At 46.9% G+C, this 27057-nt stretch overlaps 1 protein-coding gene across 1 annotated transcript; it reads right to left on the reverse strand.

Moving 5' to 3' along the window:
• Positions 1–305: 305 nt before the first annotated feature.
• On the reverse strand, positions 306–25404 carry cpb1 (carboxypeptidase B1 (tissue)). The gene is made up of 11 exons (XM_072473878.1): positions 25252–25404; positions 25064–25139; positions 24842–24966; positions 24630–24732; positions 18919–19020; positions 18308–18412; positions 16938–17048; positions 11147–11237; positions 9861–10063; positions 7183–7267; positions 306–538 (listed from the first exon to the last, which is right to left on the reverse strand). Exons 1-11 carry the CDS (start codon positions 25320–25322, stop codon positions 351–353), a joined length of 1260 nt encoding a protein of 419 aa, XP_072329979.1. The 5' UTR covers positions 25323–25404; the 3' UTR covers positions 306–350.
• Positions 25405–27057: the final 1653 nt, after the last annotated feature.

Consider the following 27057-nt stretch of genomic DNA (forward strand, 5'->3'; position numbering starts at 1 on the left):
TTCGATATATACTTGAAAAGGAAAGATTCGCAAGGATATGGGGAAAGTGGGGACTGATTGGCTGTCTCTTTGTAAGAACTGGTCTAGCTGGGCTGGGTGGGTTCCTTTTGCCCTGTTTGAATCTATGATTATACAATCATAGTACCATGCAAATATAATGTTGAATATTACCAAAAGTGTTTAAATTTCTCCAGTATTTCTGCATATATGACAACAATATACACTTTGCTTTAGTGTGGTCATGGTGCAAATGCTACGAATATTGTCCCTCACTGACCTCCCCTTATTGAGAATACTGGACTCTATTCTGTCAGATTTCTTTATTTTAACATGCTTTATACAGTTTTATTTCAATACAAATTGTTGACGACATAGTTGGCCACGTATTTGATGGCCAGCATGGTTTCTTCACATGTCGGCTTGATTTGGGATTCAGGCAACAGGAAGCCGTATCTGCCAGTGTCACGGAGTTCAAAGGTGAAGGAATATTTAATTCCCAGATCATAGGCCCAGTCATCAGAACCTCCAGCGGCGGGATCTGCACAAAGACAAGAGACAAAGTGATGCGCAATCAATTACTCTCAAGACAAGGTGAGGCATAACTAATAGGCTTTAATCTGCTAGAACTCTTCCCCAGCAGCTTCGATACAGAAAGTGAAGGCTGCTGGGACATCATCGGTTCTTATACTCCGCCTCTCAGGGCGGAGCTATGTACATCAGCCAATGGTAGACTCCTGGGTCTAACCAATGGTCATCCACCTCTCAGGTGCCGCAATACCTGGTATTACCACACAAAGTATTCGCACTGGGAAGGTTTCAACCGGGCAGTTTTGCACCTTCCACAAAAGCCTCAAATGGAAATGGACAAATGCTGGAAATGCTGTCTAGTAAGAGCAAAGTTAGCTTCATGTGTCAGGTGGGAACAAAGGGATTAATGCCAACACCACTTCCCGCCCCACTCCCGCCCAGTGTGTCGATAGGCAGGAATGCTGTAGCAGTGAGGTAAGGATGCGGGGGCGGGGGGGGGGGTTGGAATATGCTCTGTTGTTCTCTGTTCCTGATCTGTTTCCCTCTCATCTCCTTCCTTCCCCCTTCCCCCTATCTTCCTGAAATCAGCCCGCCTGGCCCAGAGCGTCATTAAAACATATTGGAACGTGACTTCACCATTTTAATTGCGAGCTAAATAAGGCCATAGCAAGTTGCCAGTTATTTGTGCTGTAGACCTCTGTGATCTCTACACAGGCAGCATCTTTCTACAGGAGACTGTGGTAGGTGTTTTTCTATCAGGTTTTGTGATGCCAGGAGGGAGAAATGTTACTCCTTGGGCCTCTTCTAGTCTGCTCTTCCTAGCACCACCCCCGACCCCCGAGCTTGCTTTGAACACAATCTAACCAATCTTCACCACCTTGCATCCCCAAGCTATTACCTTGCTGGGGAGTGCATTGATGGGCTTTTCTGCATATATGACAAGAATATGCACTTTGTTTTAGATGTGGTCATGGTGTAAATTCTGAAGTAGTACTGAACTGATAAATATTGCCCCTCATTGACCTCCCCATATTGAGAATACTGAACTCTGGTCTGTAAGATTTCTTTATTTTAAATTCCTTTACACATATTTATTTATCCTCAAAGGGGAGCTCATACCCCCGTTATGTGCGATGGGGTGCTCCGCTCGCTGGAACTCCTCAGTGTAGCGAGAGATCGGGATGCCATTTAAAAATCATGTCCCGAGCTTCAAGGCCTCCAAAGCGGCCCCTAACTCCCCCACAAGCCGCAACACACTATGCAAGGGTCCCCAGGCATCCCTGTACCACCCCACCCAACACATGACACCCTGGGCCTGATAACACCCATGCATAAAATGCCAGCTTGGCACCCTGGCAGTGCCCCTGCCAATACCACCTGCACAACCTTGGCACTGCCAAGCTGGCACCCAGGTGGCAGTACAAGGGTGACAATCTAGCTGCCCAGGTTCCAAGTTGGCAGTGCCAGGGTGCTGAGGTGGCAGCAGCCATGCCAGGGTACCACTCTGCCCAAAGGGCATGCACTCAGGGCCCTACAATTCCCTGGGAGATTCCCATAAGTGCCATTCCATCTGGTTCCTGTTTATGGAGGCCAATTTTTTTTCCAAAACATATACTTTATTCATAAAATCTATCATAAATATTACAGAACATTTTGAATTGTCTTGACTGTACATTTCCATCAGAGTTACACATTCTCTTGACTTTCTTCCATTCAATTTTGATAACATTACACACATATCGCTCTTTACGTTACAATTCCTTCTTAAACATTTACTTGTCATCTTTCATTTATACCACTCATCCGAGGTCTCTGATGCGAGGGAGTTTGATCCCATGCCTCAGGTACTTTGGGAATCTGCACATTAAAGTGAGCCTAGCTGTCTCACTTTAATTTGCTGATTTGCGAAAAAGCGATTTTGCCCACAATGGACGGGATTTACACTGTAACATCTTGTTGGACCTCGCGAGGCGTTGAGAGCCAGGTAGATCACGGGAGCGAGGTCTCCTAGCATTTTTGGACATGCTGCGCCTCCGCAAGATGCTTTTTGGGCGCGGTGTGGCCTTTAAATCGCACCCATAGAATGGTTTAAAATGGAGAAGGAGCCAGTAGAGAAGTGATAGGTTTCGGCAGGGAGTTCTAGAGAGTAGGGAACGTGGCAGCTGAAGGATGTGACAGCATTGATAGGGAGCGGCAGTGGCGTGTTTCTTTGGGCTCCAAGCGGCGGGAAAACACCTGCTAATCTTGCGCACTAAGGTACTCTGTCCCTATTCGGTTAGCTCACGCCCTTTGTTTCTTATTTTACTAACCCTAACCCCCCGTGCCCTTCTTAAATTAACCTGTGGGAAGTGCACCCATCTCCAGCTCCTCAAAAACCGCTTTAAGGAACTGGAGCTGGAGCTGGATGAACTTCGGATCATTCGGGAGGCAGAGGTGGTCATAGATAGAAGCTTCAGGGATGTAGTTATTCTGAAGAATGAAGATAGATGGGTGATGGTGAGAGGGGCTGGGAGGAAACAGTCAGTACAGGGATCCCCTGTGGTCGTTCCCCTCAGTATAAGTATACCGCTTTGGATACTGGTGGGGGGGACCAGGGGTAAGCCATGGGGTACAGGTCTCTGGCACAGAGTCTGTCTCTGTTGCTCAGAAGGGAAGGGGGGAGAGGAGTAGAGCATTAGTCATTGGGGACTCCATAGTTAGGGGGACAGATAGGGGATTCTGTGGGAACGAGAGAGACTCGCGGTTGGTGTGTTGCCTCCCAGGAGCCAGGGTTCGTGATGTCTCGGATCGTGTTTTTGGGATCCTTAAGTGGGAGGGGGAGCAGCCCCAAGCTGTGGTCCACATAGGCACCAATGACATAGGTAGGAAAAGGGATGGGGATGTAAGGCAGGTATTCAGGGAGCTAGGGTGGAATCTTAGAGCTAGAACAAACAAAGTTATTATCTGTGGGTTGTTACCCATGCCAAATGCTAGCGAGACGCAGAATAAGGAGAGAGAACAGTTGAACACGTGGCTACAGGGATGGTGCAGGAGGGAGGGATTCAGATATCTGGATAATTGGAGTTCATTCTGGTGTAGGTGGGACCTCTACAAATGGGATGGTCTACACCTGAACCAAAGGGGTACCAATATCCTGGGTGGGAAATTTGCTAATGCTCTTCGGGAGGGTTTAAATTAATTCAGCAGGGGGACGGGAACCTGAATTGTAGCTCCAGTGTACAGGAGGTTGAGAGTAGAGAGGTCATGATAAGGTTTCAAGGTCGCAGGAGTGTACCGGCAGGCAGGAAGGTGGTTTGAAGTGTGTCTACTTCAACGCCTGGAGCATCCGGAATAAGGTGGGTGAATTTGCAGCATGGGTTGGTACCTGGGACTTCGATGTTGTGGCTATTTCGGAGACATGAATAGAGCAGGGACAGGAATGGTTGTTGCAGGTTCTGGGGTTTAGATGTCTCAGTAAGCTCAGGGAAGGTGGTAAAAGATGGGGAGGTGTGGCATTGTTAGTCAAGGACAGTGTTACGGTGGCAGAAAGGACGTTTGATGAGGACTTGTCTACTGAGGTAGTATGGGCTGAGGTTAGAAACAGAAAAGGAGAGGCCACCCTGTTGGGAGTTTTCTATAGACCTCCGAAAAGTTCCAGAGATGTAGAGAAAAGGATTGCAAAGATGATTCTGGATAGGAGCAAAAGTAACAAGGTAGTTGTTATGGGGGACTTTAACTTTCCAAATATTCACTGGAAACGCTATAGTTCGAGTACTTTAGATGGGTCCGTTTTTGTCCAATGTGTGCAGGAGGGTTTCCTGACACAGTATGTAGACAGGCCAACGAGAGGCGAGGCCATATTGGATTTGGTACTGGGTAATGAACCAGGCGAGGCGTTAGATTTGGAGGTAGGTGAGCACTTTGGGGATAGTGACCACAATTTGGTTAAGTTAACTTTAGCGATTGAAAGGGATAGGTATATACTGCAGGGCAAGAGTTATAGCTGGGGGAAAGGCAATTATTATGCGATGTGGCAAGACTTAGGATGCATAAGAGGGGAAGGAAACTGCAGGGGATGGGTACAATTGAAATGTGGAGCTTGTTCAAGGAACTGCTACTGCGTGTCCTTGATAAGTATGTACCTGTCAGGCAGGGAGGAAGTGGTCAAGCAAGGGAACCGTGGTTTACTAAAGTAGTTGAATCACTTGTCAAGAGGAAGAAGGAGGCTTATGTAAAGATGAGACATGAAGGTTCAGTTAGGGCACTTGAGAGTTACAAGTTAGCTAGGAAGGACCTAAAGAGAGAGCTAAGAAGAGCCAGGAGGGGACATGAGAAGTCCTTGACAGGTAGGATCAAGGAAAAACCTATAGGTAGGTCAGGAATAAAAGAATGACTAGGGTAAGAGTAGGGCCAGTCAAGGACAATAGTGGGAAGTTGTGCGTGGAGTCTGAGGAGATAGGAGAGGCGCTAAATGAATATTTATCATCAGTATTCACACAGGAAAAAGACAATGTTGTCGAGGAGAATACTGAGATACAGGCTACTAGAATAGACGGGATTGAGGTTCATAAGGAGGAGGTGTTCGCAATTCTGGAAAGTGTGAAAATAGATAAGTCCCCTGGGCTGGATGGGATTTATCCGAGGATTCTCTGGGAAGCTAGCGAGGAGATTGCAGAGCCTTTGGCTTTGATCTTTATGTCGTCGTTGTCTACAGGAATAGTGCCAGATGACTGGAGGATAGCAAATGTTGTCCCCTTGTTCAAGAAGGGGAGTAGAGACAACCCTGGTAACTATAGACCAGTGAGCCTTTCTTCTGTTGTGGGCAAAGTCTTGGAAAGGGTTATAAGAGATAGGATTTATAATCATCTAGAAAGGAATAATTTGATTAGGGATAGTCAACACAGTTTTGTGAAGGGTAGGTCGTGCCTCACAAACCTTATTGAGTTCTTTGAGAAGGTGACCAAACAGGTGGACGAGGGTAAAGCAGTTGATGTGGTGTATATGGGTTTCAGTAAAGCGTTTGATAAGGTTCCCCACGGTAGGCTATTGCAGAAAATATGGAGGCATGGGATTGAGGGTGATTTAGCGGTTTGCATCAGAAATTGGCTAGCTGGAAGAAGACAGAGGGTGGTGGTTGATGGGAAACGTTCAGCATGGAGTTCAGTTACTAGTGGTGTACCACAAGGATCTATTTTGGGGCCACTGCGGTTTGTTATTTTTAGAAATGACCTGGATGAGGGCATAGAAGGATGGGTGAGTAAATTTGCGGATGTCACTAAAGTCGGTGGAGTTGTGGACAGTGCGGAAGGATGTTGCAGGTTACAGAGGGACATAGATAAGGTGCAGAGCTGGGCTGAGAAGTGGCAAATGGAGTTTAATGTAGAAAAGTGTGAGGTGATTCATTTTGGAAGGAGTAACAGGAATACAGAGTACTGGGCTAATGGTAAGATTCTTGGTAGTGTGGATAAGCAGAGAGATCTCGGTGTCCATGTACATAGATCCCTGAAAGTTGCCACCCAGGTTGATAGGGTTGTTAAGAAGGCGTACGATGTGTTAGCTTTTCTCTCTGGATCTGTAAAGATTTAATCACCTGCGAATGCTCGCATTCCAAGCATTGTCTGGCATCTTTGAATCTGTCTATATATATGTTTCTGGAACATACCTCTTCGTTCAGCTGAGGAAGGAGCAGCGCTCCGAAAGCTAGTGACATCGAAACAAACCTCTTGGACTTTAACCTGGTGTTGTAAGACTTCTTACTTAGCTTTTATTGGTAGAGGGATTGTGTTTCAGAGCCATGAGGTCATGTTGCAGCTGTACAAAAGTCTGATGCGGCCACATTTGGAGTATTGCGTGCAATTCTGATCGCCGCATTATAGGAAGGATGTGGAAGCATTGGAAAGGATGCAGAGGAGATTTACCAGGATGCCTGCTATTGAGGGAAGATCTTATGAGGAAAGGCTGTTTTCGTTAGGGAGAAGAAGGGTAAGAGGTGACTTAATAGAGGCATACAAGATGATCAGAGGGTTAGATAGGGTGGACAGTGAGAGCCTTTTTCCTCAGATGGTGATGGCTAGCACGAGGGGACATAGCTTTAAATTGAGGGCAGATAGAAATAGGACAGATGTCAAAGGTAGGTTCTTTACTCAGAGAGTAGTAGGGGCATGGAATGCCCTGCCTGCAACAGTAGTGGACTCGCCAACATTAAGGGCATTTAAATGGTCATTGGATAACCATATGGATGATAATGGAATAGTGTAGATGGGCTTTAGATTGGTTTCACAGGTTGGCGCAACATCGAGGGCTGAAGGGCCTGTACTGCGCTGTAATGTTCTATTGTTCTATTATTTATGAATCTCAGAAGCAGGTTGCCTTGCTGTGTATTTCCATGTTACCAGGTAACAATTTGCATTCAAGTGGCACTTTTAAAATAAATTACTAACTCCAGGTGCTTCCTAGGCACATGAATGGAGGCAAAGACAGTGTATCAGGAGGGGTGACCAGAAATGTGCATCTGGTGGTGTGTTCTCAGCCATATTACAAAGGAGGAGAAGTGTTTTGGGGTTGAATGTCCAGATTTTGGGATGCTGGTAACCAATCATTTTATATCACTGTCATCACCAATTTATTTGTTTGTTTAAAATGGTGACTAAATGTGCAAAGAAACCAAAGGCTTACAGATGGTGGTAGCTCCCGGACCATAGGTGAATTGTGTTCCATAGAGGCTGGCAAGACTGCTAATTGCTCCTCTAGCAAGGTTATTCTGAAACAGAGAATGTGGAAAATGGTCATTCAGCACTTTGAAAGTAAGCAAATACTAAACAAAGATTCCAAGTTTGTTTCATAAGGAGCTCAGCAAAACCTAAGTTCCAAGTTGTCATATATACACAGCCATCACTGAGCCAACACCAGTGCTGAGATCTTACACATAAACATCGGACTTCCCGGGATTATATACAAGATTGCCAAAACAAAGCTTTGACAAAGAGTCATTGGACTCGAGACATTAGCTCTTTTCTCTCCCTACAGATGCTGCCAGACCTGCTGAGATTTTCCATCATTTACTCTTTCGTTTCAGATTCCAGCATCTGCAGTAATTTGCTTTTATCCAGTGCGCAATGTTGATCTCCATAATCGAAGAAAGGATGTAGTTGCATCAGAGGCAGTACAGAGGAGGTTCACTAGATTGGCCCTTGGGATGAGAGGGATGTCCTATGATGAGAGGCTGAGTAAGTTGGGCCTAAATTCTCTGGAGTTCAAAGAATGAGGAAGTAATCTCATTGCAACATTCAAGGTTCTGAAGGAATTTACAGGGTCGGCTTTCCCCCCTGATTAAGGGGATCTAGAACAAAGGGCATAGTTTCAGGATAAGGGGCCAAACAATTAGGACTGAGATGAGGAGAAAATTCTTTACTCAAACTGTTATGTTCTTGTGCAGTGACAATTACTGAGTCGGTGTACTAAAGAACATTTAGTTCAAGACTAGTTACTTTTATTATAGTCTCATCAACTGTGGGTAGGAAACTAATGCTATAAAACTGGAACTAATCCAAACACAACCGACCACGGTGGTTTCTCCTCAAGACTCCCCCCAGACAGGGCAGCACGGTGGCGCGGTGGTTAGCATTGCTGCATCACGGCGCCGAGGTCCCAGGTTCGATCCCGGCTCTGGGTCACTGTCCGTGTGGAATTTGCACATTCTCCCCGTGTTTGCGTGGGTTTCACCCCCACAACCCAAAAATGTGCGGATTAGGTGGATTGGCCACGCTAAATTGCCCTTTCATTGGACAAAATGAATTGGGTCCTCTAAATTTAGAGAAGAAAACACTCCCCCCGGCTACAGTGTCACGTGCTGCTACTTGCCTGACACCTATTGGTCGGAGGCTATACATATTTACACATATACTTGTCAATGCATATCACTACAGAAACCTTCAGAATTCTCAACTCTAGAGGGTTGTGGATGTGTAATCATTGAATATATTTATGGCTGAGATAGACATTCTTTTGTGTCTCGGGGAATCAAGGGATAAAGTGGGCAGAACATGGAGTTAAATCCTAGATCAGCTGTGTTCATATTGAATGCTGGATCAGGGTTGATGGGCTGTATGGTCTACTCCTCCTCCATGTTCTTTTGTCGTTCCCATACAGAAGTTAATTGATTGCAAGTTAGCAGACAGCTCAATCAGTGGGAGCACAACCAAACCTGTCCTCCTTCAACAATAAAACACATTACTTTAATGCAGTAATACTTATAGTGTAGAATAGAAATGAAGAATGGAATCCCTGGTTGACTTCCCCACCCTGCCAGAACCAGATTAACTGAGGCCAATTTCCTTGGACAATTAATGTCCCGACTAAGACAAGTTCACTCAAAGACAAAAGAGCATGAGAAATCAAAGCATCAATAGGGCATCCAGTCTGATTCCATTGCTACCCAAATATCTATCAAACTCAGGATTGAGTGTATTCAATGATGGAGCTTTCACAACCCTCTGAGGTAGGGAATTCCAGAGATTGACAGCCCTGAGTGGAGAAATCTCCCCTCATCTCAGTCTTCAATGGTCAACCCTTTATCCAGAGGCAATGGCCATTAGTCCTGGAATCTCCAGCAAGGGGAAACAGACTCAGTAGAGATCAGGGTTACTGAACCGTAGTAGTCTGAACGGTTTAGTATGACATCACGTGGCACACTTCCTGACTGGGCCATTGAATGAGTCATTTGTCGAGCCTTCCGATCTGACATTTGCAAGCGAATTCCTTCTCCTTTTACATCCTGCGGCCTTGGAATACAGATAGGTTAAGTGAGGAAAATTTCAGCCTAGAACCCCACTAAGCCCACTCCCCCACCCCATCCCTGTAACCCCACCTAACCTTTGGACACTAAGGGGCAATTTAGCACCTAACCTGCACACCTTTGGACTGTGGGAGGAAACCGGAGCACCCGGAGGAAACCCACGCAGACACGGGGAGAACGTGCAAACTCCACCTAGACAGTCACCTGAGGACGTAATTGAACCCGGGTCCCGTGCCGTCCTATTTCTTCTGATCTTATGGATCTGCCACATACTTCAATACCTGACCAAGCACCCGTTGCCAGGTGGTGTGTGAAGTCACCCTTGGTGTGTAGGCATCTGGCTTATCCTCCTTCTCTATGGGGAAGAAGCAACTTTACTCTGCAGAACTTCCTGATAAGCAAGGGGAAATACATTGTGAAAGGGAGATGTGCACCACGTGCAGAGCCAAGCACTCCACTTTCCACTGGAGTCACTGCCACTCGGAGAAAATAAATCTAAGGGTCATATTCTGCCATGCAGAGGATGGTCTGTGAATTAGTAATATGTTGAGACACTTACCAGTTCATTGTGATTTGGCACTAAATCATAAGTGTAGGAATAAGGGAAGAGACACATCTGAGAGTACGAGTGCATGGTGAGGTACGCTTTGATGTTTTTTTTGTGGAGTCGGATGAAGTTTGCAACAGCCTGGACTTCCTTCTCAGATTCCATCCGAGGACCACAGTATGTCTCTGAACAAGGGTTCGATGAGGCACCGATAGCTGCAGGACACAACGTGACAGTTAGCAGTATATGTGATGTTCCCAATTTATCCCTACTCTGTAGATAGTCCGAACGCAAGTAAAAAAAACATTAGAAATGCACCACAGATCATTCAGCATCTAGAAAGAGAAGAAAGTTAGCCGATATTTTAAGCAACAATTTTCTGTAAAATTTATGATTCATAGTTGTTGGATCCTATGTCTTGCACTTGTCAGGACAAACACAAGAATGCCAAATTTCAAACAGTCACAACAATTTAAACCACAGGAGAAAAGGGTACTGATTGGCTGAGGTGTTGCGATGGCTAAGAAAGCAATGGTGAATGATAGGCTCCCTAAGCGTCCTGATGAATGCATCCTGAAGCTTCAGCAATATGTCTCACATTTCAGCGATATTCATCCAAGCAAATACTCCAAAATGTGGGGTGCGGTTATGCGGGGAATCTCCAATTTGGGTCTACTGTAGGTTTGGCAGGGTTGTTGCAGAATCTCCAGGAACATGCCTTCTTTGGCATTCAGTGAATATATGAAGTGCCTTATATTTGAAATGAAATGAAATGAAAATCCCTTATTGTCACGAGTAGGCTTCAATGAAGTTACTGTGAAAAGCCCCTAGTCGCCACATTCCGGCACCTGTTCAGGGAGGCTGGTACGGGAATTGAACCGTGCTGCTGGCCTGCCTTGGTCTGCTTTAAAAGCCAGCGATTTAGCCCAGTGAGCTAAACCAGCCCCTTTATAGCCAAACGCAATTAGCCTAGACTGACAAAGTGCTTTGGGATGGAAAATCCTTTTGGGTTTGGACAATATTGTGACAACTGTGTTTAATTCCCCTTCAGATATCCCATTCCATTAACATCAATAGAGCAAGAATCAAGATGGGTGTATAACAGATAGTCAATATGCATCACCGGTTTAGCATTTTTGCCCAAGACAAGTTTTACCCCCATGATTCTGATTTAAAAATTATTCCAAAAGGATAGAGGAAGTATATCTGTTCCATGTATGTATACGTTTGAAAATAACTTCTCTCACCATCCTGCCACCAGTCCCTGTGACAACAAAAATAATTCAGAAAGTACTTACTGCACCAGCCGGCATCCCAGTTTCTATTAGGGTCAACTCCGCGGCAATTGCTGCCAGAAATCTTGGAGCGGGTTTTTCTCCACATGCGATTCTTCAGACAAACGAATAACAAATGAGGACATGTTACACACACGTGCAACGGAGCCCCCACGTCCCACCATAATATCCATGGCGTAGAATTGGATATCCAATTGAAGAGGAAAGAAAAACCATGCAGGGCTATGGGGCAAAAGTGGGGGAGTGACCTTAATAAATTTGCACTTTCAAACAGCTTGCACGGACACGATATCCTCAATCTGTCCTGTAAGATTCCATGTGGGTGGGGTTGTGGGGGTGGGTTGGGGGAGTGGGCCTGGGTGGGGTGCTCTTTCGAGGGGGGGATTGTGCAGACTCGATGGGCCGAATGGCCTCCTTCAGCACTAGGAATTCTATGATAATGGGAATGAATGGAGACCCCAAACTTTGCATCCTTGGTGTGAGAGCTGTGGTAAGTGCAGTGAAAATAACAAAAGCCAAATTCATTGTTTTCTGGTTGGATTCTGCCAGGCAGGGAAAGATTTTCGCTCACAGATACTAACCTGAAAGGTTGTGAAAGTCCCGTTGTATCGGTGCAAAGGCAACGTTTTAATCTTAATCACATCTGTCATATATTTGCTGTGAATGTGCACAGAAAGTGATGAAATTTGTTAGAGGCAATGTATGCGTGTGTATATGTGCAAGTGTGCATGACCTCTGAGATTATGCTGGGAAGTCCCAGCTCTCTGAAAACATCTGAAACTGCAGAAATCCCAGGGCACCCATACAGGGGTGGGCGCATGGAGCAAATGGTCTTTGCCCTTTTTCCTGACCTTTTGCTTTTGGGGAAATGAGCACTCCACGGGGCAAAGGTCGACCTACCCTGAGATTATCAACCAAACCTTTGCTGAAGAGTTTTTTGCTGTCAAATTTCTTTGCTTCCTCTCTCTACTTCTTCTTTCCCTGACTAGCATGCCCAGGGAATCAAATCAAAACAAAACCAGTGATTTATTTTTCCATGACAAATGGACGGAATTGTCGAATGAATCCCCCAAAGTCTGGTATTAAACTCGGAAAATCCGGTAATTGTACCGAGTGGGCACTGAAGAAACAAGTATACCGCTTTGGATACTTGTGGGGGGGGGGACTTACCAGGGGTAAGCCATGGGGTACGGGCCTCTGGCACGGAGTCTGTCCCTGTTGCTCAGAAGGGAAGGGGGGAGAGGAGCAGAGCATTAGTAATTGGGGACTCTATAGTCAGGGGCACAGATAGGAGATTTTGTGGGAGCGTGAGAGACTCACGTTTGGTATGTTGCCTCCCAGGTGCAAGGGTACGTGATGTCTCGGATCGTGTTTTCCGGGTCCTTAGGGGGGAGGGGGAGTAGCCCCAAGTCGTGGTCCACATTGGTACCAACGACATAGGTAGGAAAGGGGACAAGGATGTCAGGCAGGCTTTCAGGGAGCTAGGATGGAAGCTCAGAACTAGAACAAACAGAGTTGTTATCTCTGGGTTGTTGCCCGTGCCACGTGATAGTGAGATGAGGAATAGGGAGAGAGAGCATTTAAACACGTGGCTACAGGGATGGTGCAGGCGGGAGGGATTCAGATTTTTGGATAACTGGGGCTCTTTCTGGGGAAGGTGGGACCTCTACAGACAGGATGGTCTACATCTGAACCTGAGGGGCACAAATATCCTGGGGGGGAGATTTGTTAGTGCTCTTTGGGGGGGTTTAAACTAATGCAGCAGGGGCATGGGAACCTGGATTGTAGTTTTAGGGTAAGGGAGAATGAGAGTATAGAGGTCAGGAGCACAGATTTGACGTCGCAGGAGGGGGCCAGTGTTCAGGTAGGTGGTTTGAAGTGTGTCTACTTCAATGCCAGGAGTATACGAAACAAGGTAGGGGAACTGGCAGCGTGGGTTGGTACCTGGGACTTCGATGTTGTGGCCATTTCGGAGACATGGATAGAGCAGGGACAGGAATGGATGTTGCAGGTTCCGGGGTTTTGGTGTTTTAGTAAGCTCAGAGAAGGAGGCAAAAGAGGGGGAGGCGTGGCGCTGCTAGTCAAGAGCAGTATTACGGTGGCGGAGAGGATGCTAGATGGGGACTCTTCTTCCGAGGTAGTATGGGCTGAAGTTAGAAACAGGAAAGGAGAGGTCACCCTGTTGGGAGTTTTTTATAGGCCTCCTAATAGTTCTAGGGATGTAGAGGAAAGGATGGCGAAGATGATTCTGGATATGAGCGAAAGTAACAGGGTAGTTATGATGGGAGACTTTAACTTTCCAAATATTGACTGGAAAATATATAGTTCGAGTACAATAGATGGGTCGTTTTTTGTACAGTGTGTGCAGGAGGGTTTCCTGAAACAATATGTTGACAGGCCAACAAGAGGCGAGGCCACGTTGGATTTGGTTTTGGGTAATGAACCAGGCCAGGTGTGGATTTGGAGGTAGGAGAGCACTTTGGGGACAGTGACCACAATTCGGTGACGTTTACGTTAATGATGGAAAGGGATAAGTATACACCGCAGGGCAAGAGTTATAGCTGGGGGAAGGGCAATTATGATGCCATTAGACGTGACTTGGGGGGGATAAGGTGGAGAAGTAGGCTGCAAGTGTTGGGCACACTGGATAAGTGGGGCTTGTTCAAGGATCAGCTACTGCGTGTTCTTGATAAGTATGTACCGGTCAGACAGGGAGGAAGGCGTCGAGCGAGGGAACCGTGATTTACCAAGGAAGTGGAATCTCTTGTTAAGAGGAAGAAGGAGGCCTATGTGAAGATGAAGTGTGAAGTTTCGGTTGGGGCGATGGATAGTTACAAGGTAGCGAGGAAGGATCTAAAGAGAGAGCTAAGACGAGCAAGACATGAGAAGTATTTGGCAGGAAGGATCAAGGAAAACCCAAAAGCTTTATATAGGTATGTCAGGAATAAGTGAATGACTAGGGAAAGAGTAGGACCAGTCAAGGACAGGATGGGAAATTGTGTGTGGAGTCTGAAGAGATAGGCGAGATACTAAATGAATATTTTTTGTCAGTATTCACTCAGGAAAAAGATAATGTTGTGGAAGAGAATGCTGAGCCCCAGGCTAATAGAATAGATGGCATTGAGGTACGTAGGGAAGAGGTGTTGACAATTCTGGACAGGCTGAAAATAGGTAAGTCCCCGGGACCTGATGGGATTTATCCTAGGATTCTATGGGAGGCCAGGGAAGAGATTGCTGGACCTTTGGCTTTGATTTTTATGTCATCATTGGCTACAGGAATAGTGCCAGAGGACTGGAGGACAGCAAATGTGGTCCCTTTGTTCAAAAAGGGGAGCAGAGACAACCCCGGCAACTATAGACCGGTGAGCCTCACGTCTGTAGTGGGTAAAGTCTTGGAGGGGATTATAAGAGACAAGATTTATAATCATCTAGATAGGAATAATATGATCAGGGATAGTCAGCATGGCTTTGTGAAGGGTAGGTCATGCCTCACAAACCTTATTGAGTTCTTTGAGAAGGTGACTGAACAGGTAGACGAGGGTAGAGCAGTTGATGTGGTGTATATGGATTTCAGCAAAGCGTTTGATAAGGTTCCCCACGGTAGGCTATTGCAAAAAATACGGAGGCTGGGGATTGAGGGTGATTTAGAGATGTGGATCAGAAATTGGCTAGCTGAAAGAAGACAGAGGGTGGTGGTTGATGGGAAATGTTCAGAATGGAGTACAGTCACAAGTGGAGTACCACAAGGATCTGTTCTGGGGCCGTTGCTGTTTGTCATTTTTATCAATGACCTAGAGGAAGGCGCAGAAGGGTGGGTGAGTAAATTTGCAGACGATACTAAAGTCGGTGGTGTTGTCGATAGTGTGGAAGGATGTAGCAGGTTACAGAGGGATATAGATAAGCTGCAGAGCTGGGCTGAGAGGTGGCAAATGGAGTTTAATGTAGAGAAGTGTGAGGTGATTCACTTTGGAAGGAATAACAGGAATGCGGAATATTTGGCTAATGGTAAAGTTCTTGAAAGTGTGGATGAGCAGAGGGATCTAGGTGTCCATGTACATAGATCCCTGAAAGTTGCCACCCAGGTTGATAGGGTTGTGAAGAAGGCCTATGGAGTGTTGGCCTTTATTGGTAGAGGGATTGAGTTCCGGAGTTGGGAGGTCATGTTGCAGCTGTACAGAACTCTGGTACGGCCGCATTTGGAGTATTGCGTACAGTTCTGGTCACCGCATTATAGGAAGGACGTGGAGGCTTTGGAGCGGGTGCAGAGGAGATTTACCAGGATGTTGCCTGGTATGGAGGGAAAATCTTATGAGGAAAGGCTGATGGACTTGAGGTTGTTTTCGTTGGAGAGAAGAAGGTTAAGAGGAGACTTAATAGAGGCATACAAAATGATCAGGGGGTTGGATAGGGTGGACAGTGAGAGCCTTCTCCCGCGGATGGATATGGCTGGCACGAGGGGACATAACTTTAAACTGAGGGGTAATAGATATAGGACAGAGGTCAGAGGTAGGTTCTTTACGCAAAGAGTAGTGAGGCCGTGGAATGCCCTACCTGCTACAGTAGTGAACTCGCCAACATTGAGGGCATTTAAAAGTTTATTGGATAAACATATGGATGACAATGGCATAGTGTAGGTTAGATGGCTTTTGTTTCGGTGCAACATCGTGGGCCGAAGGGCCTGTACTGCGCTGTATTGTTCTATGTTCTATGTTCTATGAATTGTTCAGTCACCACAAAGCATTATAGCAAATTGCAAATCAATTGAATGCCTAGAATCCCATGAATTAAGAATCAAATTAATTTAATCGATCATCATACAAGTGACTTTGAAAAGCTTGCTGTTATGTTCTGTGTTATGGCTAGAGTAAAGATCAACACAGAACATCTCATTCTTTGACCAGTGAGATGATTTATTAACAAGATGAACACGTGGAAAGATATCTGATGAACTATGATACAAATGGTAACAAAATAAATTAATTCAGTGAATTCTCCTGGAGCTACTTTTAGTGCTCTTATACGACTTATTACCAACCGGCAGATATCTTGAGTCACATGGTATATCTCTATCGCCACCAGCTGGTTGGAGGTTGCATCGATAACTATATACCTTGATAGACAACTACATACAAACCTGTGCACATGCATATCACCACACTTCCCACAACAGCTCCACTGTTACAGGGAACCCATTTGTGACTGGATGAAGGTGCTGCTAGGTATTGATACACTGATCTGCTGACATACACCATTACACCAGTACAGCTCAGGTATTCTTTATCCAAAAGCCCTGGGGCCAACTGGGTTTTGGTATTCGGATATTTTTGTTTTTTGGATCTACAGCTATATATGTTTGGCCTAGGCCTAGTTACATTACAATAGCCTAAGCCTAGTCTACACATACTAAGTTGTTTCTCCATTTGACAACTCCTTCACACCCTACTTCTTACCTATTAAGACTTATTACACCTGGAACATAATGTAACATTGCTTTATTAATATGCAAATTAACCGCATAGCCATTGAAAACAACAATCGATTTTGGATGTGTTTGGTTTTTGGATGTAGGGATAAAGGATATTCAAACTGTACATTGCAGGAGGCATAGTAAGTTCCCTAGATGGGGGCCAGATGCATACACCTCCTGACTTAAAAAAAAAACGGGGTGGTATTTTGTGGTCCCGTCGTGGCGGGGGCATAGCCGTAAAATACGACGAGCCATTGACTTCGGCGGGAGCGGAAAACCCTGCCGGCGAGAGGGGCGGTAAAATTCTGCCAACATATTAATACTTACATTAGACCAAGTGAATGAGTAACCATCAACGTTAATGACTGGCACAACAAAGAAGTCCATGGTGTCCAGAACTTTGGTAATGGTGGGATCGGATCCATAGGTGGCGACAGCCTAGAGCGAAGAGGGATGTTCATTAAAAGCAACTCTTATACTAAATGAAGCTTCAATTCAGGAACACCTGAGCTGGATTCTCCGCCCTGCTGCGCCTCTTTTCTGCCTCGACCCGCTGGCGGGAGTCTCCGTTACGCCGGCCGGTCAATGGGTTTTCCCATTGTGGGGCAGCCCCACGCCGTCGGGAAACCCCCGGGAGTCGGCAAAACGGAGAATCCCAATGGCGGAGAATCCCGCCCAGGATTTACCAACTTGGTTGTTTTTACATAGATACACCCTTTGACTTGTCTCCCAATAAATTGTGATTTCACTCCAGCAGCTAATTTCCCTGTTTTAAGCAACCCATTAACGTGGTCTGTGAAAATAAGTGCAATCATGACGTTTAAGATTTTGAATAATGCAACATAATGTTAATCACCTGACTTAATAATACATGGATACTTTGAAATGATGTTCCTCATTTTGCATTCAGATTAATACATGGTAGCATTGACAAAACTATGTTCAGACCAATGTATGGTGATCAATACATCTTTCAGCAGACCCATGCATTCTGATTGATAGGGCTGTTTTTACATCAATGCATGGTAGGATAGATAAGGTTATTTTCAGATGGGTGCAGCCAAACTGGTGTAATCTGGAAAATCATTCGATTGGAAGGCTTCTAAATTCAGAATCAAAGGGCGATCCAGAATTCTTCAGCCTTTGCAAATATTACATAGAAAGATCCCAACAATGCAGCGGTTGAAAAGTTCATGATTATGTGCGTCTTGGCAATGGGGTAAAGTTATTTCACGTTTCGAAATTTGCAGCAATAGACGTGACTGGAATCAGATGGGAAACAGATATTCTATTGAAATAACCCCCGAATAAATATGCCAAAGTATAATGAAGCTGACACTGATCACCTTACATTCACCTTGATGCAGACCTGGTAGAGAGTATGCTTCACCGATGCCTGTGTCTATGTATTTACATTGTGTATTTTATGTTTGCCCTATTATGTATTTTCTTTTCATGTACGGAATGATCTGTCTGCGCTGTACGCAGAACAATACTTTTCACTGTACCTTGGTACACCTGACAATATAACAAACCCAAATCCAAAACCAAATTTAGCTAACAGTGCCAGCCATGGCACTGGGACTTTTAATATAACTTGGTACAAAATGACATAATTAGAATTATCAAATAATAAAAGAGTCGTAATTCGTAATTCTTTGAAAATGATCTATAATAAAGTGTGTTTTGGCACTTACCTCTTTCACAAACCACTGGCAAAATGCTGGGGAAATCCACTCTCGAGCATGTATTCCACAGTCCATGAAGATCGCAGGTTTAGATTGACCCGTTTTCTTGCCAATCTTTAACAAAAGAGCAAAATAAATAACTAAAGTAACTAAAAGAGTGTTGCAAATTAAGAGCCAGGTATGGAAAACAGTCATTCACACAACCCAGCTCACACGCCATTTAAGTCCATTTAAGCAGAAGATGCACTCAGATCATTTTAGTCTTTCTCTTTCTTAGTTCCAAGTGCACATTTTGATTATCTTCCTTCTACAACATCATTAGTCGCTGTATTTTTCAAAAGATGTTTCAGTCAAAGTCACATTACCTCGGGAATATACTCCATAGGTTAGCCACTGTAAATCATCAAATTGCATTAAGCTCACGATGCCCTTTGATGAGATCAGTTATGCTAGTCCTCATTTCCTAGCCAACACACAACGAGTGGGCTGATATTCTTCATTTAAAAAAAAAAACAATTTTAAATACGCCTTTTCCCACCCATGAGACCAGGTTAAGTTCCCTGAACCTCTTAACATAAATTTTCTTCAATGAAAATGCCCATTGCAATAATTCCAGCTACCTTGATGACATGGATCGGTCGCCCTTCATAGCTTGTTCCAATCTCCCGAAGAGACATGAGGTTTGAGTGCCTGGCCACGGTGTTAGTCATCCAAGTATTGATCTGTTTCAGGTAAAAAAAAAAAACAACTCAAAATGTGAAGGCAAGTGATTATTTGGAATGACCCAGCAAGCTCCCAGGTTGTATCCAAGAAGGTAATAATCTTCTCAAAGGTAATTAGGAATGGACAATAATTGCTGGATTTTCCAGGGATGTCCGTGTCCCAACAAAGGGATTACAATAAACGCTTCTGAGTTGGTTCGATTGCAGCACTCTCGCCTTGCTGTTGGAGAATATGGGTGGGATCCTCTGTCCGAACATGCCGGCAGGATTTTCCATTCCCACTGTAGTGTATCAAGTTTTGGCTGAGTGTCAAATTCCCCGTTCCCGCTAGGAGCGGTAACGGGACGCCCTGGGATTGGAGATTCCCGGCTGATGTCTTTCAGGTGAGACGTTTTCATTGCATTTTCTCACCCTCACTATGATCTATGCTACGAGGATGCTTACAGCTTTATATTACACTGGAGGGTAATACGTATGAATGGTGAGTGTCGGCAGGCGAACCTTCGGCCCCTCACTTGGGAGACTAGGCCCAGGAACCGGAGGCCCAGATAAGTTCAAGGGCTCCCACGGCAGTGAGCACAGGGATGGCGTGTGGGGGCATGAAGGGAGGCGATCAGAGTCCCCTGGGCAGAGCCTAGTACTCCTCTTTTAAAAATTTAACCTGGGCTTCTGTGTGGAGCCCAGGAGGTGAGTGGCCATCTTATTTCACAAAGTGCTCAGGCGGCTGGACTTGCCACCTTAGTTCTCGGAAGATGGTGGGGGACCCTCGGCTTTGTGAGAGAGGGGGGGGGGGGGGAATACCTGTCCGGGGTTGGGAGACCCTCCGCAGAGGTGGGCTGCCATGGGAGGGTGGGAGGAGAGGCATTGGGGTGGGCAACAGTGCGTGGCACCACCATGCCAACCCCTGGATGGTGTGTATCCTTTCCGGGGGCCACCCTTGTCCCTTACCATCTGCCCCACTGACCACCCATAACCCCTACCGACAGCCGAGGCCTCTGGCCGTGGTTAAGTGAGCACTTTACACAGCCCAAGTGGATTCCGATGGGTGGGTGGGCCATGTAGCATGTGGGAGTCAATGCCTAGCATCCCAATCAGACTGTGATGCCTGAACACTGTGCATGAACACTGCGGGAGGCAACACCACACATGCAGCAGCCAACACCCGTGCACCCAGTGGATGGGACACAGCTCCGGGGACATGTCCACTGGCAGAGGGTGGGTGAGAGCCACGGGGAGGGGACTAGTGCTCGGTCTGGTTGATGTTGTGAGCAGGTGTCTGGGGTACAGGGTCAGGTATCTGGTGAGGGGAACCTGCTGTGGTCGGGATTGCGTGGGCAGGGGATTCCAGGTAGGGGGGAGGGGGTGGGAATCAGTGGAGGAATGGAAAGTCCCGGAGTAGGAGCCAGTGCTGTTTGTCAGTCTAACAGCCTCTACCAATGCCTTACAGATATGGAATGTTATGGCAGGGATATTGGACGCAGAATTTTCCCTTGTGGAGCTGCTGCTAGGCCGGGTGACCAGACACGGGAGAGGGTGGCAGCAGCAGTAGCATCAGCAGATGCTCGAAGCGGCGGCCCATGTTCCGGGCCCTGCCCCACACCCTGAGGACTCAGCAAGCCATCAGACCAGGGAGGAACCCAGAGGGGGAGTCCCGCGACGGCCCAGTATGTACAGGCGTGGCTGGTCGTTCGAACAAATGATGGACAGCGCGTGCTGCACGAGACGCTGCCTCAACAAGGAGACAGTGCGGCACATGTGCCATGTCCTCGCGGACATGTCCACAGCCGGAGAAGTAGGACACCTGCTCTCGGCGGCCGTCAAGGTCACCGCAGCCCTGGATGTTTATGCCTCAGGAACCTTCTAGGGCTCGAGCGAGGACCTGTGTGGATCTCTCAGGCTACAGCCCACAGGTCCATCCGGCATGTCATGGATGCCCTGTTTGCTCGGGCGGAAAACTACATCAACTTTGACACAGGCAAGCCCAACATAATGCCTGAGCAGGAGGTTTCTCCGCCATCGCTGGGATGCCACAGGACCAGGGGGTAATAGATGGCATGCAGGTTGTCCTGTGCTCACCGGGCCATGTGGAAGTGCCCTACGTTAACAGAAAGAGATTGCACTCCCTGAAAATACAGCTTGTGTGCAACCACCACATGAAGATCATGCACATGTGTGCATGGCTTCCTGGGGAGTGTGCATAACAGCTATATCCTGGGGCAGTCGGTAATCCCCAGTGTTTTCGAGGACCAACCCAGGATGGGCGGCTGGCTCTTCGGGGATAAGGGGTACCCGCTGAGGCCCTGGCTAATGATGCCAGCACAAAGGCCGGAGACCAAGGCGGAGACACGGTGTGACGAGGCCCATGTGGCCACCCTTGCTCCGATTCAGCGGTGCATCGAATTGCTCAAGATGCGGTTCTGATTCCTCGACCACTCTGGTGGTGCACTCCAGTACACCCCCGGGAGCGTCACCCGCATTGTGGTGGTCAGCTGTGCCCCCCGCAATCTCGCACAGTAGCGGGGCGACAAGACGGAGATTGATGATGACGAGCGTGTGGCCCCCTCCAAGGAGGAGGAAGATGAGGAGAGGTACGAGGATGATGAGGTGGCACCGGACCAGCAGGGGCTAGAGGACGAGCCCAGGGGGGAACCGGAGAGCCAACCGGAGGCTGCAGGACAGGCAGTAGTGGTGAGGGTGCGGCAAACCCGGAGGGCCAGTGAGGCCAACATACTTACCCCCCTTCACTTATCACATGGCTTGGTCCGCTGTCGATACCTTACCCACCCCCTCCCCCCATTTTCCACCCTCTCAGGGTCTGAGGCACATCACTCCAGGTGCTGAGACTGTGTCGGCACCGCCCGCAGGTCACTGTCGATGGCAGAGGGGTGATGCTAACCGGCAGAGAGCAGAGCGTCGGTGCTCCTCAATCTATGCCATAGTCTGACCCCCTGCCTGTCTGCTGAGTGCTCGCTCACACCCATCACGCCAACGTCGTGCACCAGGCTCTCCACTGCGGTCGCCACCCTAGCACCGTTGGCCTCAGGGTCATGCATTGCCAGTGACATCTCCTGCGCCCGTAGCCTCTGGGACGTCTCCAACCGGCTGTGGGCCGGCTGGATTGAAGCTGACATCTCCCTCTGAATGAGCCGGCCGCTCCCTATCATCTCCATCAGCTTTGGGTGTACCTCTTCCATAGGTTCAGCGTCTGGCTGGGATCCAGCTGGGTCCCGGGATCCAGCTGGCTCACCTGGGGGTTCCTGCCTCTACCTGATGTACGTCAGCAGCTGTGTGGTGCTCAGCAGATTGTGCCCCAGAAGCCCGTCCACTAACATTTCCCATTGTTGTGTGTTTGTCTGTGCTGGTGGAGGGTGGAGATCACAGTTGTGACGCCTCGATCGTGTCTTCCTCGTAACTCTCCTCCGAGGTGGTCGCCTGGGAGTCTGGAGATGAGGCCCTCGGGATGGGCTGGCGCCGTCGGCTGGAGGACATGCGGGAGAATGGACATGTAGTCAGTGGGTGAGATGGGTTAGTCAGTATCGTGGGAACAACTCAGATTTGACAGGTCTTCCGGAAGGGGCCTGGCGGTTCCTCACCTCTCTGTGGCTTCTGCCAACCTCCACGTTGGTGACCGCTCTGTCCTCTGAATTCCCAGTCACCTCCAGGGCCCGCTCCTTGAAGGATGTGAGGGTTCTTAGGTCTGGCACCCCGCCGCCAGTCTGGACCCTCTCCTGACGCTTGTCTGAGACCTTATCCAGAGATGCATGGTTCACAGTGTTGGGGCGGGGGTGTGAAGGAAGGTTTTGGGGGGTTTGAAGGGAGGGTTGGGGGCCTCATGGAGAATTGGGAGGCTGGATGCTCGCATGGGGGCAGAAAGGTCTCTGGGCGGGGGATGTCCGTGTTGGTCATTGACCTTTTTAATGCCACTGGAGGTTAGTCCTCCTGGTCACACTCCCAGAGCTTACAGCTGCCGCCACCTTGTCCCAGGCAGCATTGGCTGCCCTGTTGCTCACCCTCCGGGTCCCTCGGGGGAACAGGACATCCCTCCTGGCTTCCACCGCGAATAGGAGCATCGCCAGGTCCACATCGCTGAACCTTACGGCCGCTCTTCATGGTGCCTTAGCTGCGAGCTGACGGGGTTTGGCTGAGCAGCTTAAGTGCTACTTGACCTTGTTAGCGAAGGGCTGGTGAGCGCGGTGCCGGCGAATCAGCTGGTGAACCTTCATTTGCGGCGAGAAGCCCATGAATAACGTTGCCGGCCTCGCTGAGCCGAGGGCCGGGAAGCTCGTGGCAGTTGCCGCTCGCTACTACACACTTAGAAATCTTTCTGGAGAATCTCGCCCTCTGTCTAATACCAGTCCCCGGTCCTTTTGCTCTACAAAGGAACTGTAAAAAATTTAAATGAACTCACCTCATTGGCTTCACTTCGTGTGCTGGATTCAATTTCTCTATTGGAGCTGGCACCCAGCGAGAATCATGTAATTGCATCTAAAATCAAATTTGGCTCCAATTTGCAGATTTAATTTATATGGCCCTCCGCCAAAACGCACCTCACAAAACCTGGGAGTTAAACAGTCGGCGGGAATGCTTTATTTTATTTGTTCATAGGACATGGCATCACAGGCTGTGCCGGCATTTATTGCACTTCACTAATTGCCCTTGAGGGGCAGTTGAGAGTCAACCATGGTGCTGTGGGTCTGGAGTCACATGTAGGCCAGGCCAAGTCAGGGGAGCAGATTTGCTTCTCTAAAAGGACATTAGTGAACCAGATGGGCTTTTCCAACAATCGACAATGGTTTCACGGTCATCGTTAGACTTTTAAAAATTCCAGATGTTTATTGAATTCAAATTTCACCGTCTGCAGTGGCGGGATTTGAATCTGGGTCCCTAGTTTACCAGTCCAGTGACAATACCACAATGCCACTGCTTCCTGGTACCGTGTGAAGGAGGAGTTAAGGACTCTACTATTTAATCCTTCCTCCACATATCCCATTTTAATTGAATGCAAATGCTTAAAATTGGCCTTTAACAATTAAAAGCTTTCCAATATTAAAAAGTCCTTCCAATATGTCCCAACGTATATCACACATGCAATGCTTGGCAGCGCACCGATCATTGTAATGTCGGAAAATGGAAAGGCATTTTTCACACAGCCAGTTCGATGGTGTAATAATATCCTGCTGCACCGTAACCTCCAAAGAAATTAGTTCTGTCCTTCCCTAATACTGCAACCAATTGTCCTTGCTATCATACAAGCTACTGCAGCAACCCTGTAAGAAGTCTTACAACACCAGGTTAAGGTCCAACAGGTTTGTTTCAAATCACTAGCTTTCAGAGCACTGCTCCTTCCTCAGGTGAAGACTCATCTGAGGAAGGAGCAGTGCTCCGAAAGCTAGTGATTTGAAACAAACTTGTTGGATTTGAACCTGATGTTATAAGACTTCTTACTGTGCTCACCCCAGTCTAACGCTGGCATCTCCACATCATAGCAACCCTGCTTCCCTCTATCCTAAATCTGACTGTCGATCTCAGCAACGGTTACACATAACCTAACCAAACAAGAACAAAAGCATGGAACAAATATCTCTTTAGAAGATAAGATTAAGGCATACCGTATCCATGTCGTTGTATTTTACATAGCTGTGCAAAGTGGGTGAACGCTCCTTATTGTCACGCTGTTGTTCAATCATTGCTTGAAGGTCTTCGATTAAAACTCTGGGTAGATGGAAGTAAAGAGAGGGGAAAAAAGTGTTACACACGTGACCGGCATCAGTAGAAGCAGTTGCATTGTGAGCTGAAACTTTGGAGGCTTGATAAAGCATACTCATATTCTAATCCACTCTTCTCCAGCAGATCCTGAGTCTTTTTTATGTCTTGAGCTCCCACCCGGAAATCCACATCACTGTTTACAGCCACTTGATCAATGGAGTCGGGTCGCCACAAGTCAACCTGCATGGAATGGGAGAGAGTGGGAAAGGAGTACTTTAATCATGTCATTCAATTACAGCACCGGGAGATGTTTACGGTTCGTGGATGGATGTCGAACCTTTGCAATGGCGGCCAGGCGTTTCACAAACCACACTGCCCGATCACTCGTTGGCTTCAGGCGAAATACTTTCTCCCTTTGCGAGATAGAAAAAGCAGAGTACAAACAATGAGCAGGAAACCAGTGAGTCAGGCCCTTTACTTGTGGAAACCTTTAATACTACAGGACACACAGGAGAGCTCTCTTACCCATCGAATCGCTGTGAGGCAGGGCCAGCCAGGACAGCCGAAACCAGCCCGAGGAGACAAAGTAGCTTCATTGTTCTGACCGTAAAAACTGACTCAATGCTACCTTTTATTTGCTGGAGTTGCACTGTCGCTGGCAGCAGAGGCTTGTCCAGTTGTTTATTATTTGGCTGATATGGCGCGATTTATGGCTTTGGTGACCTTGAGGGTTCTTTCTTTGTCGGAATTAATATCCCTAATTATTGTAATGGAACAAGAATTGGCAACTCTAGAAGTGCAATTTTTATCAGCCACTGTCTGGGTGGCGATTCTACACACAGCCAGACAGACATACACACACACACACACACACACACACTCGGTGAGAATCAGATGCATTTCGTGGACTGTCTAATTGCATTTGGAACGTGCCTTGTCACAAGATTGCTTCACATGTGAGTTCAGTAAAGGGTTCAAGGTTGAGAAACTGGGATCCAAATGTACAGACTGCATGGGGGAGGCAGTGGTGTTGTCGGTGCACGAGTAATCTAGAGGCCCAGACTCATGCTGTGGGATCTGGGTTCGAATCCCACCCCGGCAGGTGGTAAAATTTGAATTCAATAGAAATCTGGAATAATAGGTCAAGAAACCATTGTCGGTGATTGTAAAAATCCATCTGGTTCATTAATGCCCTTTAGGGAAGGAAATCTGTTGTCCTTACTGTGATGGCTTACATGTGACTCCAGATCCACAGCAATGTGGTGGTTGACTCAATAACTGCTGAAACAACAGGGGTGCAAATCTTTTTTAAGTTAACTAATTCTTCTGCTTTTACAAACAGTGTTTGCACTTTTAAAAAATTCATTCACGGGATGTGCGCATCACAGGGTAGGGCAGCATTTACTGCCCATCCCTAATTACCCTCGTGAAGGTGGTGGAGAGCTGCCTTCTGGCACCGCTGCAGTCCATGTAGCGTAGAGTACGTACACCCACAGTGCTGTTATGGAGGGAGCTCCAGTGTTTTGACCCAGCAATAGTGAAGTGTCATGTGAGAGTACCTTTAAGACATGGATGTTTAAGCAATGTACCTTTAAGAAAACAGTGATGTCAGAGAGTGGGTGGAGCTGGGCTTTAGGTCAGCCATTTTGCAGGTTTTTAGTTTCAGTTTAAAAAGCAGCTTGTGTGTCTGTGTGTTTCCAGAGTTTTGCAGTTTGAAAAGAGCTTGGGAAGTGTCTGTGTTTGTAGTGAGCTGGATATCTGCCATGAAAAACTATCTCTGGATCATTTGGGTGATTTAAACTCATAATAGTAAAGCCTTTAACCTGATATGATTCTGTTTAAAGGTGTTACGTCTCTTGGAAGTTTGAAGGAACATTTTTAGGAATTATTTACTATTGCAATATTTTCCGAGTTATCTTTGAAGTAAGGGGTGTTAAGAGATCCAATGTTTATTTAAGATGTTAAGTTGAGTTCATGGAATAAACATTGTTTTGTGTTTAAAAACCCACGTGTCCATAATTATAATTCCACACCTAGGGAACACCTGTGCTCGGAAAAGCAGCAAACGTATTGAAGGGAGAGGTAGGTTGAACTCCATGATACATTTTGGGGTTCTGAAAACGCCTCGCCCATAACAATTGGGGGCTCGAGGGGGATAAAAGTCTATCCATTGGATTGGCTTTTGTGAACTCAAAGACAGTGAAGGATTGTTGCTTTTCCAGTGTGGTATTTTAGTTTAAGTGGGGAGAGTGTTGTGAACTCTTTCAGAGGCTCAGGAGTTTTTGGGGGTGGAGAATGTCACACGTAGTACTTTACGGACAGAAACGAAAA

Source organism: Scyliorhinus torazame, chromosome 14, assembly GCF_047496885.1.
Source record: "Scyliorhinus torazame isolate Kashiwa2021f chromosome 14, sScyTor2.1, whole genome shotgun sequence".
Taxonomy (NCBI): Eukaryota; Metazoa; Chordata; class Chondrichthyes; order Carcharhiniformes; family Scyliorhinidae; genus Scyliorhinus; species Scyliorhinus torazame.